At 38.6% G+C, this 13,817-nt stretch overlaps 2 protein-coding genes across 2 annotated transcripts; one reads left to right on the forward strand and one right to left on the reverse strand.

The window, feature by feature from the left end:
- Positions 1 to 351: 351 nt before the first annotated feature.
- On the forward strand, positions 352 to 9,609 carry LOC103983705 (probable gamma-aminobutyrate transaminase 3, mitochondrial). The gene is made up of 19 exons (XM_009400976.3): positions 352 to 508; positions 949 to 1,073; positions 1,233 to 1,317; positions 3,665 to 3,737; positions 3,963 to 4,060; positions 4,355 to 4,447; positions 5,504 to 5,577; positions 5,701 to 5,739; positions 5,948 to 6,036; positions 6,106 to 6,182; positions 6,271 to 6,345; positions 7,733 to 7,780; positions 7,906 to 7,989; positions 8,059 to 8,146; positions 8,241 to 8,319; positions 8,723 to 8,813; positions 8,955 to 9,033; positions 9,141 to 9,256; positions 9,356 to 9,609. Exons 1-19 carry the CDS (start codon positions 482 to 484, stop codon positions 9,431 to 9,433), a joined length of 1,518 nt encoding a protein of 505 aa, XP_009399251.2. The 5' UTR covers positions 352 to 481; the 3' UTR covers positions 9,434 to 9,609.
- A 655-nt stretch (positions 9,610 to 10,264) lies between these two features.
- LOC135611946 (protein SRC2-like) lies at positions 10,265 to 11,599 on the reverse strand. Its single transcript, XM_065107594.1, has one exon. The coding sequence runs from the start codon at positions 11,447 to 11,449 to the stop codon at positions 10,397 to 10,399; it is 1,053 nt and encodes a 350-aa protein (XP_064963666.1). The 5' UTR covers positions 11,450 to 11,599; the 3' UTR covers positions 10,265 to 10,396.
- Positions 11,600 to 13,817: the final 2,218 nt, after the last annotated feature.

Consider the following 13,817-nt stretch of genomic DNA (forward strand, 5'->3'; position numbering starts at 1 on the left):
ATATATATATATATATATATATATATATATATATATATATATATATATATATATATATATATATATATATATATATATATATTTATATCACACTCTTTTTTTTTTAGTTTTTTTATAATTATTATTTTGAAAATAGAGTCAATATAATAATAAGAAGATAAATTTGATTCCTGCGAATGAGGACAGCCCTTCGCTACCTGTTGAAGGGGAAGAGTTTCGCGTCCCGAGTGTTTTACCCACGTCCACGTATTCCTCCTTCTGATAAGCGAAAGCGCGGTTTTTAAGTTGGCTCCACATACTCCTTTGTGAGATAGGTGAAAGATTCGGGTTCCGGGTTTCGGTGGATTTCTATCCTTCTACGGCCCTTCCTCGTCATAAAGACGCCCTCCCTCCCCCGTCATCGTCGCTTCATTCGTCCTCGTAGGGGAAGGGTAGCGATCGTCCCTCTGTTTTCTCGGGTGCTACGTCTCGAGCAAAGACCATGGCGAGTGGTCTCCTTCGATCCAAGGTTCGATTTCTCGATCCTCCAAGCCCTCCTACCTCTTTGTAGATTAGATTTCTTGTACAGTATTTCAAGAATACTTTTCTTGTTCTCTCTTTTTGGGGGAAGATATTAAATGGTACTTCAAGATTCCTCTTGCTTCCTACTTAAACGACTTAAAGTTGTTGTTAATTTTTAATCCGATTCTGTTGGTAGCCGAAAATTTGATTTTTTGTTTCTGGTATTATTGTTTTTGGAGCTTTTATTCTTCATACTCGGATACTTCATATGAGTGCCCGATCAAGTTTCTTTGGATCTTTTCCTCTTCTATATGTTCTACTGCATGTGATTCTTTTCTCTTGCAATTTCTAGATGGGCCCTTTTGGTTGCCTTTTTGTTCGAGTATTTGGACGTCTACTTGCTTTTATGATTCTCTTGATTTAATCTCAAGTTCTGTGTTTTCATAGGCTGGCATGGCCATCAGGAATGTAGCAAGGTTCCAGGGGCATGCCCCTCGATGCACAACTTATGCAGCTGCAAGGCTGATGAGTTCGACGGCACCTCTTCAATCTGAATCAACAGAAGTAAGAGGGTACGAATAATGTGTTTTCTGTAAAACAATTTCAACTTGGCACATGGTGCACTATCAACTCCTTGGATCTGCTTGCATGTACTATGGGAACATATTATCGCTTAATGCTTGTGTTATCAGTTGCTTTTTAATCTCATATTGCAATTTTTGTTATGTTAGGTTCAAGGGACATGATATGTTAGCACCGTTCACTGCTGGATGGCAAACCACTGATTTGCATCCTCTAGTCATCGAAAAATCGGAGGTACTGTGTCTGATGTGTTGTATAGTTGGTATTGATGCATCATTGTGATTGGATCACCATAGATGTTTTGAGGTTTCTAGCAATATTTACATATATACACAAAATATTGAAAGCCATGTGTGTGAGAGAAGTCACTAAATAGCTACAGTGCCGTGTCATTGTGCTGGATTAATTATGAAGGATTTTGCTCGCATGGATAGCCCTCTTTAACAAACTTACCACGTACCCATGCAACATGGAATTAAGCTATTCAAATCTAATAAACTTCATTAAATGGTAAAAGTACTGTTGCAGTCACATAAATAAATTTTTTTCTTGATTAAAAAGTAATGAAAACTCAACAGCTATTAAGGGCAATCATTACTGAGTTCACAATCATACATGGGGCAAGATGCATGGTCTCACAACAATTTTTGGCTGCCATATCAATGATGTGCATGGTTTGTTAGGTGCATGCAGCCATGCACACACAGAGATGGTGAAATATGACAATCATGTGTATAGAATATTCCACCCAGTTAAGAACATTTGGTTGTTGGTTATTTATGTGAGAAGGTTTGGTTCTCAACATACTGCTTTTTTTGTTCGTTATTGCAAACATATAGCACTATTTATCTGACATACCATGGGATAGATATTTAATCATGTGATGAACCAGTCAATTTTGTGCTAAACAGCTTAATGTATCCTGGTTTGTACCTCAATTGTCAAATATGTCTACTAAAATAAAATTTGTAAAAAATTTAATGTTAATATTTTTTTAATGTTCCTGTTTGTCCATAGTCGTAATTTACTCCCTATAACAAGCTGCAGGATTATAGATTGTAGACTTGCTGTGAAAGGAATCAATTATGTTTGAAGAAGCTTATTTTCTTCATCAGGCTTTTCACAGTTTCATATTGGATTGTTGGTGTTGACTGCTATGTAGATCCTTTGTTATTTGTGGTATAGAGTGACAACCTGCACACACATGCAAGCCATGAAGAACATTTGTGATTGTTAAAATGTTGAAGGTTGTCACAACACTTCGCTCTGTTTATTGGTGATTGTAACCACATCAATAGGATTATTGATGTTTTACATACTATTATAATATGCTTGAGATTTTGTGTAAGAGGTTTCGTGTGCAACATAGTTTTATTTTTAATGTTTTACTAATGTCCTCCTGCCAAGCACTTAAATGACAAGTTAACAATGGTTGTCTGGCAGTTATCCTGACCAAGGTTCGCAATATCGTACTATACCGGTGTTTCGACCTGGGCTCGGTACGGTACGATACGGGTGTACTGAGCGGTACACCTGATTTTAGTCCGTTAAAACCTCCGAAAATACCTAAAAATAAAAAAAAAGTTAGAAGCACTGTAGCACTACTACAGTGCTATAACGGTCGAAATCGATCGTTACCGAGTTGTACCGGGCGGTAACGGTCAAAATTTCGATCGTTACCGCCCGATATTACCTCGTATTGTCCGATACGGAACATACCGCCCGATAGTGGGCGGTCCGCATACCAGTAGCCTGTCGAACTAGTATGTACCGCCCGTACCGGATGGTACAATTCGGTATTGCAGACCTTGATCCTGACCTGACATTGCAGAAGCAGTCTAGTACAACATTTGTTTTATTTAGTAACAAGTTTGGGACTCAAAGCTATAGCCTTCCTACTGTTGCCTTTGTAGACCTAGTGATTATATCACCATGTAAGCAAAGAGCCTTGTTGCTACTTCATTGATGAATTTGCTCTTTCTTATACACTGGATTAGGTCTATTAGGAGGTTTGGTTGTCACTATAAATGTTAATCAGCTTCTCTGTAGTGTTCATCTGTGTCAGAGAGGGTTAAATTTTATGTGTTTATCAGGGGCAGTGGATATTAGATATCAACATTGACTCTTTACAACATCTTGCAACTATTTTTAGAATAGAATTGCTAGTATATTCTGTATTTATGAGAAAAAGTCTTGTTGGATACTGTAAATTTTGATATTGCATATGAAAATTTGTGGCTACATGATACATAGTAGCTATTGGTGCATGTACATCCCTCTTAAATTTTCTTAATTTTGTATTTGGAAGCAGTTAAGATAATCATTATTACAATCTTGTTTCATGACAGCTTAAAACTCTCTCTTTTAATTATAATATGTAGATTTTACTATTTAAAAGTTGTGGTGAGGCAAGATAAGAAATTGAAATTTCTGGCCCCCTAAAATTCACGAGTTATAGTGTCATCTATATCATTTGCAGTCATTTGGTAGGTTGCTGCTGGTTGAAAATTGACAGCCTTATCTTTGAGTTGTAGTGGATGATTTTACTTTGTGATTATCTCTTATGGGTAAACTATTGCAGGGATCCTATGTTTATGACATCAATGGGAAGAAATATCTTGATGCTCTTGCTGGGTTATGGTGTACAGCTTTAGGTACCACAAGTTTACTTATGCTGTCTTCTTATTTTTAAGAGCATTTCCCAGACCTCTTACGTTTTCAGCTTATTCTCCTTGTACGATATATCCGCAAGTTAAAATCATACGTTCTACCTAATTATTTGTTTTAGATATCAGTCTAATTATTTTTAGAGATACTTCAAACATATCATAATATTTAAAATGTTCTATTGTCTGAACTTGCTACTTCAATCTTTTTAGGTGGAAATGAACCACGGCTTATTGCTGCAGCAACTGCACAGTTAAATAAATTGCCATTCTATCATTCCTTTTGGAACCGTACCACAAAACCATCCCTGGTATGAATAACCTTTTCTGGTAGTAGTTCTCAGCAGTTTTTTAGTTTATCCCAAGTTCTTTGCTTAATTCTCCTGGCTTGATAGGAACTTAATTTTGTCTTAATTGATAATATGTGAGATACACAGGAAGAATGTCCGTTTCTCCTGTGGTTATCTTGTAACAGATGTTCTAACTTCGTGTTACTGTTTCATACCTACTATTTTCAGTTTTGCTAATGGCATGTTTCTCTCAAGTGTTTATTTACACATGCTACAATTTATTGACAGTTGAAATAGTTTGTTGCTTTTGATTAGGATCTTGCAAAGGAAATTCTTGAGATTTTCACAGCTAGGAAAATGGGAAAGGTCTTCTTCACCAACAGTGGTTCAGAAGCTAATGATTCCCAGGTTAGTTTTTATTTGCTTGAATGATCGAACCATAATTTTAACAAACAGTTTTTCAGGTCATTCTCTATGTTTCAGGTTCAGTATACACATTGATAGTTTCAATACTTTGCTTTCAGAAAGAAATTCGCTTCCGTTTACATGGTAGTCATTTAATAATACAGCTAACTTCTTTGAGTTTGATGATTGATTAGGATCGACAATTCATTTAATAATATAGAATTCTTACTACTGCTTCAACTTAATTTGGACACAAAATAAATCATTTATGTGGTGATAATGTTTATATACTAATAATATTCATGGTCTTCTTGAAGAACCAGATATCTCTTTGACATGTTTAGCAGGTCCTTTTATAATATTTCAACATTTTCCCATCACTATTAGTTTCAAACTTCTGTGGAATTATCTGTTGATTTTTGACAGTCATCTTATGTTCTTCTCTTCTTGTGGTGTGCTGTTTTATGATGACTACTCATAATAACGAAGATATACATAATATCTTTTTAAGAGAGTTTTTCCTACATGGACACTTGCAACTTTTTATAAGTGAATAATTGTTTTGAAAATCACTTATATCTCCTTCATACTTACCTTGGTCCTTGATATGAATTTGCTATCTTACGATGCCTCGTTCAAGTTTATTGAAACTAAATTCTATTTTGGCAATTATCTTGATGACATGCCATATGATTGTGGAAGATCCAGAGGTAGAAGTTTTTATTTTTGACAGAAAATTCTATCTTCAGGTGAAGCTGTTATGGATTTGCTATTAAATGTTTTGAACAATTGTTTGGAAAATTACTCTGGTCTTCTGCAGACTTACCTTGGTCCTTGATATAAAATTTCTATCAATAATTTTGAACAATTGTTTTGAATATCACTTTGGTCTCCTGCATGGTTGCCTTGGTCCTTGATATGATTTCTGCTATTTTACGATGCTTGGTTCAAGATTATTGAAACTAAATTCTATTTTGACCATTTTTATGTGCTGCCATATGATTTTGTAAGATCCAGTGGTAGAAGTATCTAATTTTTGGCCGGAATTACTCTCTTCAGGTGAAGCTGGTTTGGTACTATAACAATGCATTGGGAAGGCCAAACAAGAAGAAATTTATAGCACGTTCAAAATCGTATGTTGTTTACCTTATTACTTTGGTCATTCTTTACTGTTTCTCAATGTGATTCTATTGGACCTGTTTATAGCAGTAGAATCTACCAACATATCTAATATCTCAATGTTGGAATTTTTGCAGGTATCATGGATCAACATTAATATCTGCCAGTCTTTCTGGGTACATATCAACCATTTTTAATGTTCCTGTTTCAGAACTTTTGCCTCACTAGTCATGAGTTATTTACTGTGTTGTTTGCATCGGTAGTCATGATGTGCATATAATCTTTTTTTATTCAGCAAACTTGCTATTTGTTATCAGTTTGGTATTTTCATGCCAAAAAATGTTCTACGTCATTGACAGTTTTCTCTACTTGTTCCATTTGCAGTCTTCCAGCTTTACACCAGAAGTTTGATCTGCCAGCACCATTTGTTTTGCACACAGATTGCCCTCACTACTGGCGCTTTCACCTTCCTGGTAGTTATCGTATGTTAGAGATAATCTTTTTTGAAACATCAATTATTTATTTTTTAAACTGAATATTAGGCGAGACGGAGGAGGAATTTTCAACTAGATTGGCAAATAACTTGGAGAATCTTATTCTGAAAGAAGGACCAGACACGGTAACTGTTCCTTTGTCACACCCACTTGATGATATTTTTGGATGGTTATTGAGAATGTTTATGCTAATCTAGTAGTTGTTGTTTTCAGATTGCTGCATTCATTGCTGAACCTGTCATGGGTGCTGGAGGTGTTATACCTCCTCCAAAGACATATTTTGAAAAGGTCAGTTTAGGGGTGTCTCTAGTTCCTTTGGTCAGTACTGGAAACTCCAATCCAATTTAAGTCTGTTTTTGCTAATTTTGCATTTAAGGTTATAAATAATGATTGATGTGTTTAGCTGTCCAATCAAGTACCTGTATTGAAACATATAGTTCAAGACCAGTAAATAAATATTTCATTCATATTATATAATATTTTATTCAATGATAGGGGCTGTTAAAGTTGGTATACTGCCCGGGACACTGGTATTATACCAGTTTAATAGGTCACTAAACTGGTATCGGACTGGTAACTAAAACCTTTCGTTTATCAGTGTAATCCTAAATAAAACCTACATAGCCCCACATTAGGAATTTAGCTTACCAAATTTCTGGCACTCTCTGCACTGTTGCATGAGGATTTTCTAATACCAGTTTCATTTCCTTCTGTCATTGCAGTCTAATTTACAGTAACTTCTTCAACTGGGAAACATTCCTTGTTCCCTTGAAAACAATATGATTGCATCATGACAGGACTGCATAAGTTATTTACCTGCCAATCATGTGCATTTTTCCATTAAAAGGTCTAGTAGTTGTTGAAAATCTCTTTTATCGGTGTAATTAGTAAAGACTAGTTTACTAGATTTATTGGTTCAGAAGACAAAGTCAAAACATCAGTATGCATATCCGCAGACTGTTGCATGAGGAATTTTTAGTTCCACTTCAAAATCCTTTTGTTATTATGTAGCTTTTACAGGGAACATTCTTTTTTGCTTTGAAAATGATGAGCGTCTTAACAGGATTGCATACATTATTCACATGCCAATCATAGACATCTTGCCATGGAAAGGTCTAGATATTGTTGGAAATCTTTTTCGTATGGTGTAATTAGTAAAGACTAGGTTACTAGATTTAATGGATCAGAAGACAAGGTTACATATCTGTGACTCTTGGCACCATTTTGTTATGCTTCAGTTACAATACCAGTATACTATCCTTTGTCCTTGTCTCCAGCTGGTGCAGTAGATCAGTTATGATAAACTGTTTTAACAACAAATATCAAGTATACATTCAAATTTATAGTTTCATTCTCTTATAAATAGAGTTGACTCATCTCTCTCAAATTTCACAACTGTGGAAGGTGAGATTTTTGTGAATATGTTTCTTGGGTCCTTATATATATTTCTATAGGAGGTGAGACTTCTATCTGTTATAAGTTTTCTTTTGCCAGATTTGTCCTCATTTACTATATCAGGATATGCAATTTAATGCTTAATTTCTTTGATGAAATTTCCAGTATTCTAAGGTTCATAAGTCTTTCTTATTTGTTTGTAGATGTATATGCATACTTGTGATGTTTACATTCTTTTAACTGTAATATGCATCTTTCTTTTTTCCTTATCTTTCCACAGATTCAAGCTGTTGTAAAGAAGTACGATATCCTTTTTATCGCAGATGAGGTTCCTAAACACCAACCTATATTTACCATAGAAGATAAATGCCAAAAGCTCTTCTCTTCTCAAAGAGAAAGGAATCCTCTTTGAGGTCCTTATTTAATACCAAATGGTTCTTATTTATGTTTCAGGTCATTACTGCTTTTGGAAGGCTAGGGACGATGTTTGGATGTGACAAATATAAGATCCAGCCTGATCTTGTCTCCATAGCAAAAGTGAGTGAAAGTATAATCAATTGAAGTATCCTAATTCAAGTATTAATTTTACTTATATTGATGTTGTAGGCTCTTTCATCAGCATACATGCCAATTGGTGCAACACTTGTTAGCCCAGAAATAGTTGAAGTTATACAGTCACAAAGTAACAAACTCGGTAAGGTTCATAGCCTTTCTAGTTAAAAAAGGTTCCCCCTTTTATCATTTTATGTTTTTCTCATTCTAATTGTGCTTTTCTTTGTTTTCATTAGGTTCATTTTCTCATGGATTCACATATTCGGGGCATCCAGTTTCTTGTGCTGTTGCTTTGGAAGCACTTAAGATTTATAAGTGAGACTATCTTTCTTAGCATGCTTTTTCTTTTTTTTCCATTTTCAGTTGGTTGGTAACGAATGCAACAACCAGACAATATCCTGATTCTTCGAGGATGGATCTTTTCCTGCCATTTACCTATTTAGAGCAATATTAGTAGTCAAAATAACAGCCAGCAAATTGTTGTTGTTATTTTCAATAAAATCTTCTTACATATTCCTCTTGTCTTCTCTCATTTACTAGTTCTAATTGAAGATTCAAAATAAAGTTGGCAACTAAAAGTAATCAACAAATGAAGTGAGCAGAAAAAACCGTTGATGCTGAGCATACATACAAACATGAGGAATTGGACATGATTAGCGTCTTTTGAACATTATGATGGGGTTTTCAAATCTCTAATATTCTTGATCATGTTTTGCAGGGAAAGAGAGATACCTAGCCATGTGTCAGCGATCTCTCCCAGGTTCCAGGAGGGCATCAGAACCTTTTCAGGAAGTCCCATCATTGGTGAGGTACAGTTTTTTTCTAGCAAAAATAAAACCTGTGTGTTTATGCTATTTTTTCATTCTGAATTGTTAACCAAGACCTATTTATGTTCTAATCGGCAGTAATATACTCATTTTATATGAAAACATATATAATTAATTGTGCAGATACGTGGGACAGGGTTGATTCTTGGAACTGAGTTCAGTGACAACAAATCTCCGAATGACCCATTCCCTCCTGAATGGGGTGTGTTGTAGCTCGATGGTTTACAACCGTTGAATTCAGATATGCAGCTAAGTTTCAGCATCTGCTGCGGGCACAAGTTGTAACGATTTCTGTGGTGGTGATTTCAGGAGTAGGTGCAATCTTTGGGTCAGAGTGTGAGAAGCGTGGGATGCTGATTCGAGTTGCTGGGGATAACACGATGATGTCTCCTTCCCTCGTAATGACCCCAGATGAAGTTGATGAAGTAAGATAAAATGAGGAGTCTTTCAGTGCTTGGTCTCTTCTCTATTAAGTGATGACCAGCTTCAGAGGACTCAGGCTTTTGTTGTTTCTGTCGTTCCAGTTGGTAAGCATCTACGGAGACGCGCTGAGGAGCACGGAGGAGAAGGTGGCAGAGCTGAAATCCAAGAGAACACAGTAGGCAGAGCCAATCATCTCAAGTGTTTGGAGGAGGGAGCATCGTCATCGTCGGATTGGCTCCTCCGTCATCCATCCGTTGTTGGTCGCTCTGTAAGTTAAACGTTTTAATTGCTTTTGTAATGACCCTATTGCTTTTAATAAGAAGAGCATGACACTGGTCATGTTGACATTATCCCATATTTTTAGTCGTTTATTGAAAATTATTGCTGTCTACTTACTACTACCTGAGGTGAAATGCATTTTCACCTCAGATAGAATAAATATGCTACGTTTTCCCATATTTGTTGCTGTCTACTACTATATGCGATTTTCTTAGAAAAATATATAATATTTTTAATTTAAAAATACCTAAATTACCTCTTAAAAGTTTGTTTTCATCTGTTATAATATTTTTAGCCATTACAAATATATATATATATATATATATATATATATATATATATATTTTAGAGTTCACTTTAAAATATTATAAATAATTTAAATAGACTTCTAACATCAACCAATCTAACTCTATAACAGCCAAACTAATTACAAGTCTAAAAATATATTATTAGAATTATCTATAAATAATAATAATAATAATGATATAATATTATTTTTTATTAATATTTATAACATTTTAAATACATTATAAAAACTAATAAAAATTATAACAGTTACGATTTTGTAAAAAAACGAACGAAAATATATAATAAAATTTTTTAAAGGGATATTTTAGATTTTTTAAATTAAAGATATTGTTTGAAAAAAAAAAGAAGATAATTTTTAAGAAATCATCATATATATATATATATATATATATATATATAATATATTCGATGGCTTTAAAGAATTAACAGAAACCACATATTTATTACCATACTACATGGCAACGACGGTAAGCGAGACTTCTGCCTAACACGCTAAAAGCAGGAGGGACCTAAAAACAGATAACGAAAACCGCATGGAGGACGTAACAGAAGGCTTAGAAGTCGAAACCGCCGGCATCGTCGAAGCCGGCGTCGTATCCCGCGTCGTAAGAACCCGCGTCTGACACCATATCCCCGATGAGGAGGCCGCCGATGGCGCCGCCCAGGAGCCCCGCGCCAAGCCCCGCCCCCATCCCAGCCCCGAACTTCTTCTTCTTCGGCGGCTGCGCCGCCCCGTATCCGTACCCCGCCTGTGGCGGCGGGTACCCGTACCCTGACGGAGGAGGAGCGTAGCCGTACTGCTGGGGCGGAGCCGGGTACCCGTACCCGGCAGGTGGCGCCGCGTACCCGTACTGCGGCGGCGGTGGGTAGGCATGTGGGTAGGGCTCAGATGGGCCGGGCGGCGGGTAGGCGGTTGCGGGCTCACCGGTCTTGAAGTCCTTCCCCGGCGGAGGATACGCCGGGCCGCTGCTCCCTGGGGCGGGGTTCACCGTTACGGGGTTGGCGGGCTTGGAATCCGTCCCCGGAGCGGGGTAGCCTGCGGGCGGAGGAGGTGCTGCGGCAGGGTACGCGACGGCGGGCTTGGAATCCGTCCCCGGAGCGGGATAGCCTGCGGGGGGAGGTGCCGCGGCAGGATACGCGACGGGGGGCGGCGGCGCGGGCGCGTGGTCGGCCGCGGCGGCAGGGGCGTCGAGGAACTTGTAGGAGAGGTTGAGGACGCCCTTGGGCTTGCCGGACCCGGTCTTGCGGACCTGGTAGCTGACGAACTGGGGGCCGGACAAGGGCTTGCCTCCGCCGTCCACAAGGAGCTCCTTGAGGGGGATCTGCACCTCCCCAACGTCTCGATCGCCGAGAGTGCGCTCGGCACGGAGGAGGACGTGGAGGACGAGGCGCCCGGCTGCGGCGGGATCAACGGGGACGTAGAAGCGGAGGGTGGCGTTCCAAGAGGGGCTCTTGCCGCCGTTCTTATCTGTCGGAGTACGCTGGCTGGACCGAGGATCGCCCGCGATGGTGACCACGGCGTAGACGTCCATCTTGGAGAAGACGTTGACATCGTTGAGGTCCTTGGCCGAGATCAGCGTCACCTCGATCGTCCTATACGCCGCCATCCTCACTCGATCAATCAATCAATCACACGCAGCTCCAATCTCCTCTTTCTCCCCTCTCCCGATTCCAAGAATTGGATCTCTTTGCAGCAGAAAACGAAGTCGTCGTCGACGACGAGACGACTTTTTATCGGGATGGGAAGAATCGGAAGTCGCGGAGATATTTCCGAAACGATGACCGCTTATATAAACGCGTGATACCACAAGTTGCTCCCCAAAATCATCTCATCCGACGTGGCTATTTTTAAGTGGACGGAACACGTGGGGCCTATTAGTGAGCCACCCACCGAAGAGATGTTGAATTATTTAATGCGGAAGATTCAAAGTATACGCGTATTCGACGCGGACAATCAAACGCCCCACGTTGATGCGTCGAATACGCGTATTTGACGCGGACAATCAAACGCTCCACGATATATAGGTAAGATTACCTAAGTTGGTAATCTTACCTATATGTCGTGAAGATTCTTCTCCATACCTATTATCATTTATTTTTGAAAGCACTTGAGTCAGCAATTGAGTGGAGGTAATCTTACCTTAGTTGAGTGTATTGTCCCTAACGTCAGAGTCTAGTCACCGCAGTGAAGATAAGCCCTCCGTGTCATGGACGATTTTCCAAAGATTTATTTTTTCCGAAGGCAGTTTGTGCCCCGTGTTCTAGGTGGTAACCTCACCGTAAAACATCGGACCTTACGCCCTCCCTCTCATCTCCTCCCTCCACGAAGATCCCACCTTTACCCGTCTCCACTGCCGTCATCGCCCTACTGCCCGATCAACGCCATCGTCCACTGCCATTGGCGCCGCGCCCTCCTTTAGCCGCAGCCGTCTCCCACCGACGATGGGGAATCCGCTACCCCCATGCCCCGTGATCCGAGTTCCACTAAGGCCCAAGGTGTGGCCACCAATGGGACATTTGAGGGAAGCATTAGGGATGTCCTCAGCAAGTAGGTGGAGCTTGTTCTCCTCCTGCCGGACGAGGACCGCATCGAGGTGAAGTTGTTTTGTCGAGGGATTAGACCACCGCGCGGAATGCTTACTTGAACTTTGGCCGTGACCACTTCGATATGTCGAGGTAAAGATGAAATCTTGAGACGCTCATGATCTTTATACTGAACGTTGTTGTTAGCTGGACAGGATGAAAGTATAATTTGGTGTTCCGAGGATGAAGTTGTACTTAAAAGAATGTACTTTTAGGTGTGTCTCTGATGTCTGATGATGCAAGTAGCAGTAAACAGGCAATGCATAGACTGCATACTCAATTTAATGTGCCTGGTTAATTTCTTCCAGTTAATTTTACTGCTGTTAAGTCGTCAATATATATAACTCGTTTCAAACATTTTTCTTGCGGAGTGGGATGCGTATATAATTTTTTCTTCGGTGATGAAAACTAATTAACGTTTTAAATTTGAGAGCTCTGGTTGCTGATGAGATAGATGTTAACCACTCAAGATTTCCATAAGTAGGTGTTTGATGTATGTATTGTTGCCTTTGAGCAAATATTTTATCGAATTTGTCTACACATGTCATTTTTTTGAAAGTGTCAAAAGGCTGTAATTATGTTTTTGAATGGTCAATCGGTTGTCTTGCATTCGTAAGTAGAAGAGCATACTCATGGCTTTCTAGAAAAAGGACATTTTGCTCAGTACCAATCAACAGCCTTTTACAAATGCAAGACAACCAATCAACCATTCAATAAACATCATTGTAGCCTTTTGCACTTTCAGAAAAATATGCGTGTGATCCTGATCTGAGTCAGCTGATTTGGGTTATGATTGGCTCAAAACAAGCTCAAAACTATAGATTTTTCCAATACAGAGTCTTGTTCAGTCCCTGCAACTTATGGTAGCATTGATCTTGGTCTCTGCAAATACCAGGTCAAAATGGGTTGATCCTGGGTGATCCCAATTGATTCTGATACTGGCATATTTCCTTTGTTAGGATATCCATCGTCAATATGCAGAATTGACATTATAAATGTAGCATTGACTTCCTTTAGTAGGTTAATCTGTTTACAACATTTCTCTATGTAGATTTTCGATAGATTTAGTAAGAGAAGGTTCCAGCAGGTTTATAAGGTACCTCTTTCTTGTTGAATCTATCAGATGAAATAAGCCGCAAAGTTTTCATTTTTCTTTTTATGTGCTTTGATATCTCAGGTATGTAGCTCCTGTAAATCACTTCACAAAATCGATATATTATAACTCCTAATATTTTGTTAACTTAATTTCACAATTTTAAAGTCATCGAGGATCTAAAACCGTCGATCTTATTCCTTAGGTGCAACTATTAAAACTATTGGTGCATTCTTTCTTGGTGATCACAAAAATCCCCTGATGAGTGTGCAGAAAAAAGCAATTATGTCACAGGACCG

Source organism: Musa acuminata, chromosome BXJ2-5 (assembly GCF_036884655.1).
Source record: "Musa acuminata AAA Group cultivar baxijiao chromosome BXJ2-5, Cavendish_Baxijiao_AAA, whole genome shotgun sequence".
Lineage (NCBI taxonomy): Eukaryota > Viridiplantae > Streptophyta > Magnoliopsida > Zingiberales > Musaceae > Musa > Musa acuminata.

Excerpts from the sequence above, each read along its gene's own strand:
- LOC103983705 (XM_009400976.3), top strand. The coding sequence starts at position 482 with ATGGCGAGTGGTCTCCTTCGATCCAAG. Across the intron at positions 5,578-5,700 it reads TTTATAGCACGTTCAAAATC|GTATCATGGATCAACATTAA; the intron begins GTATGTTGTTTA and ends GAATTTTTGCAG. Across the intron at positions 6,183-6,270 it reads TGAAAGAAGGACCAGACACG|ATTGCTGCATTCATTGCTGA; the intron begins GTAACTGTTCCT and ends TGTTGTTTTCAG.
- LOC135611946 (XM_065107594.1), bottom strand. The coding sequence starts at position 11,449 with ATGGCGGCGTATAGGACGATCGAGGTGACGCTGATCTCGGCCAAGGAC.